The 3,931-nt window shown below is 58.5% G+C and overlaps 1 protein-coding gene across 1 annotated transcript; it reads left to right on the forward strand.

Moving 5' to 3' along the window:
* Window positions 1-602: 602 nt before the first annotated feature.
* EVX2 (even-skipped homeobox 2) lies at window positions 603-3,667 on the forward strand. The gene is made up of 3 exons (XM_062498620.1): window positions 603-1,026; window positions 2,201-2,457; window positions 3,014-3,667. Exons 1-3 carry the CDS (start codon window positions 603-605, stop codon window positions 3,665-3,667), a joined length of 1,335 nt encoding a protein of 444 aa, XP_062354604.1.
* Window positions 3,668-3,931: the final 264 nt, after the last annotated feature.

Genomic DNA, 3,931 nt, shown 5'->3' on the forward strand with positions numbered 1-3,931 from the left:
TCTAATATTTAGCATGTAGTTCTGTCCGAGAACAAATGAGAAAGAAGCTGCATCATTAGGACCTAAAAGGCAACAAAACAAAAATCAGAGCATAATGATGCACCTAAATGAAGGGGGAAATGTTGCACAGCTCATTTTATTAATCAGACTGTCAATTCCACCCCAGAGGCCAAACCCCAGAGCAATTCAAGCAGGATCTGATCAAGCTAAGGACAGGAGCTTTACTCCTCACTTCTTGTCTTTCTTTCTTTCCACCTGGATATATTTGTCTGCTCTGAAGCCGCCTTCATTATCCACTGACAGGAGCTTGTATTTATTTGCTTATAAACCTGTTACAATAAATGATTATTCGAACAGCGTCATTCGTACCTTAATGACGAGCACCACTTTTTGATGAATGACATTTCGGGCTAGAAAGGATGTATGGGTCATTTTGACCAGTCATTCCCTCGCTTTGGCATCCCACAATTTTTACACCTCCCTCAAAAACAGATAATAATATTTAGAGACACTTGCCGGGCTGAATGTGAATTAGCCCCTGCTGCAGCTCATCATTAGTACAGGACCAGCCCTGCAACTTTGACATTTTTTATAAAGCTGAGATGATGGAAAGAATAAGAAAAGAGATGATCCTGATGGAGAGAGGGCTGCACAGCCCTACAGCTGGCAAAAGGCTCTCGAATTTGTCAGACTCAGCTGGAAATGCGGTGTTGGAGGCCCTTGAAAATTCTCCGCACAGTGGTCGCCTCAGCCCGAGACTGACTGCCGCCTCCCTGCACAGCGCTATAGGGGACATCTCCGCCAAAGGCAAATTTGAAATAGACACTTTATTCAATCTCCAGCATCCGAGCAGCGAAAGCACTGTCTCCTCCGAAATCCCGCCGTCGGAAAGCAGGAAGAAAATCAGCCTTTATTCTGAAGTTGCTCAAGAGGCAGATATGAACAGTGATGTGGAGGTGGGCTGCTCCGCGCTCCGCTCCCCGGCCAGCCTGACTTCCTCCCAGCTGAAGGAAAACAGTAACAAAGGTAACTCTTCCTTTATCATCTTCATCTAAGCCCCGCACTTTGCCAACCGGCTTTAAAAACCAGAGGAAACCCACCGCCACCGCCAAAGTTGCTGGCCTCTGCATCGGCGCTCTCTCTTCTGCGAAGACAGAGCCCCAGGCTGTAAAATATTATTGCAATTACTGTGCTACCCCAATAGCCGAGATACACTGTCCGAGCAGCTTCTGTGCCGGTGCCTTCGTGTGTGTGCGTGTGTGTGTGTGTGTGTGCATGCCCAAATCCATTGATATGTAGATATATATCAGGAATATATGTGGGCACAAATATCCACCCACCTATATTTAGGCAAAGCTTTCACCGTGTATTTCCCCGCGCTCTTGTAGATCTCGGCGTCTCTTGAGCTGTATATGAGTTTATATACATAGATTAAATTAGAGAGAGAGAGGGGGGGAATGAGAGGAAACTGCCCGCATTTGACTGTGTGTCCTTCTCTGTATATGTGCAATGTGCTGTCTGTGTCCACCTCGGGCTAATTTGGCATTGTTCACTTTTCATCTGCTTGTAAGAGGCGTTTTGAAACAGCCTCGTCTCCTTCTCCGTTCTTTCCGGGGCACTGTGATGGACGGTGGTTGTTACTGTTGCTGGAGGTTGTTATTATTGGGGAGGTGGAGGCAGATGAACAGTGGATTTCCTAGGGGCCACAGTGCATGCCTTTTTCGTCAAATGTGCCAGAGACAGGAAGGGATGCTCGACGTAACCCTAGAGAGAGAGGGGGGGGGGGGGGGGAAACGGAAAAAAAAAAAGAAAAAGGGGTTTATGGCCGCTTTTATTTTGTACGTCTCAAACGAAACTAAAGAACGGCAGTCGATGGCGAGCAGGCTAGCGCCGAGCCCGGGCCCCGAGCCACGGCCCGCGCCCTCACCCGCTCTCCCCTGAGCTTGGCTGTCCTGCAGTCTCCAAGCCCGTCCCATCTGAAAATAAAGCAGTTACGAAGGATTAAAAAACCCCAACCCAACCAAACAATAACAAAAAAAACCCCCTCCAAATTGAAATTTATGGATTCTGTTAGCAGCAGGGATTTGTAAGAATGACAGCTGGCCTCGAGCACGGGGGTAGCGGGCCCTGTCCGGCCTGGCCGGGAGGATCGGGGGGCCGCCGAGTCGCCCGCTCTCACCACCGTGCCCTCGCCCCGCAGGCTACGCGGAGAGCAGCCCGACTCCCAGCGCCCCCGCCGCCGCCGCCGCCCCCGCCGCCGGTATCGGCAGCCTGCACAGCGGCGGCGCGCTGGGCGGTTCGGCGGCGGGGGCCGACCAGGTGCGCCGGTACCGCACCGCCTTCACCCGGGAGCAGATCGCCCGCCTGGAGAAGGAGTTTTACCGCGAGAACTACGTGTCGCGGCCGCGGCGCTGCGAGCTGGCCGCCGCCCTCAATCTCCCCGAAACCACCATCAAGGTACGCCGCGTTCCGCGCCCCACCGAGCCGCGGCTGCCCCGCGCAGCCCCGCGGTGCCCGGGTTCCCCGGGCCGCGGCCGGCCGGGCTTTCTGTTGAAGGACTCGCAGGGCCCACGGCTATGAACACCACTCGTGCTCGTTCGCTTTTTTTGCATCCAGCACTTCTCATAGGCTTTACAAAAGTTGTTATTACTGTTGTTTCTATTTTCCTCGTGAGTTTTTATCTATTTCCTAAAGTGAAGAGAGGAGAGAATAAACGTAGGCGGAATGAATGAACGTCAGTACCGTGAAGAAAGAGTCCTGAGTGGGGAGGAGGGGACGATTCGAAGAGAAAACATTTATTCGGGTCGAAGGGGTCCCTCTCGAGTAGAGAGAGGGCCGTACCCACCGCTCCCCTCGGGCAAGGTCACGGGAGATTGATCCGGGAGGGAGAGGGGTCGCCTAGAAGCGTTGGCAAAATGTTTCGGTGGGTGCCCGCCGGTGTCCCCGGGAACGGTTGCGGCGGGGCGCGGAGCGGAGCGGAGCTGAGGCCGCGCTGTGCTTTGTATCCCCGCAGGTGTGGTTCCAGAACCGGAGGATGAAGGACAAGCGGCAGCGCCTCGCCATGTCCTGGCCACACCCGGCCGACCCCAGCTTCTACACCTACATGATGACCCACGCGGCGGCCACGGGCAGTCTGCCCTACCCTTTCCACTCGCACGTCCCGCTCCACTACTACCCGCACGTCGGGGTCACGGCAGCCGCCGCCGCCGCCGCCGCCTCGGGAGCGGCCGCCGCGCCTTTCGCCACCTCCATCCGCCCGCTGGACACTTTCCGCGCCCTCTCGCACCCCTACTCCCGCCCGGAGCTGCTCTGCAGTTTCCGACACCCCGGCCTCTACCAGACGCCGGCCGCCGCCGGCCTCAACAGCAGCGCGGCCGCCTCGGCGGCGGCGGCAGCGGCGGCGGCGGCGGCGGCGGCGGCGGGCTCGGGGCCTCCGGGGAGCTCGGCGCCCTGCTCCTGCCTCAGCTGCCACAGCAGCCAGACGGCGGCGGCGGCGGCGGCGGCGGCCTCGGCGCTGGGCTCGCGGGGCGGCGCGGCCGCCGAGTTCCCGTGCGCGGCGGCGGGGCAGCGCTCCGAGAGCGGCTTCCTGCCCTACTCGGCCGCCGTGCTCAGCAAGGCCGCGGTCGCCTCGCCGGACCAGCGGGAGGAGGCGCCGCTCACCAGATAACTACCCCGGCCCGAACCCGGGGGGGTTTTGTAGAGGGAGACGGGGGGGATGGGGGGGTCGGGGCGGGGGGCGCCCCCGCACTCGGCCGAAAAGTTCTGTCTATTTTTTTATTGCTGACCGCCCCGCCGCGGCGGGGGGAACCGCGGCACGGGCGGGGAGGGCGCTGCCGCGGTGCTCGCTGCCGGGCGTGCCGGGCTTCGCGGGGTGCAGGGAACCGGCACGGCGGGGGCAGGGAGGGGCAGCCGGCGGAAGGGAATGTGTTTC

The sequence above is a fragment of the Cinclus cinclus genome, chromosome 9 (assembly GCF_963662255.1).
Source record: "Cinclus cinclus chromosome 9, bCinCin1.1, whole genome shotgun sequence".
Lineage (NCBI taxonomy): Eukaryota > Metazoa > Chordata > Aves > Passeriformes > Cinclidae > Cinclus > Cinclus cinclus.

Coding starts and splice junctions, on each gene's coding strand:
- EVX2 (XM_062498620.1), top strand. CDS start 603: ATGATGGAAAGAATAAGAAAAGAGATGATCCTGATGGAGAGAGGGCTG. Junction 1,027..2,200: donor GAAGGAAAACAGTAACAAAG/GTAACTCTTCCT, acceptor CTCGCCCCGCAG/GCTACGCGGAGAGCAGCCCG. Junction 2,458..3,013: donor TCCCCGAAACCACCATCAAG/GTACGCCGCGTT, acceptor GTATCCCCGCAG/GTGTGGTTCCAGAACCGGAG.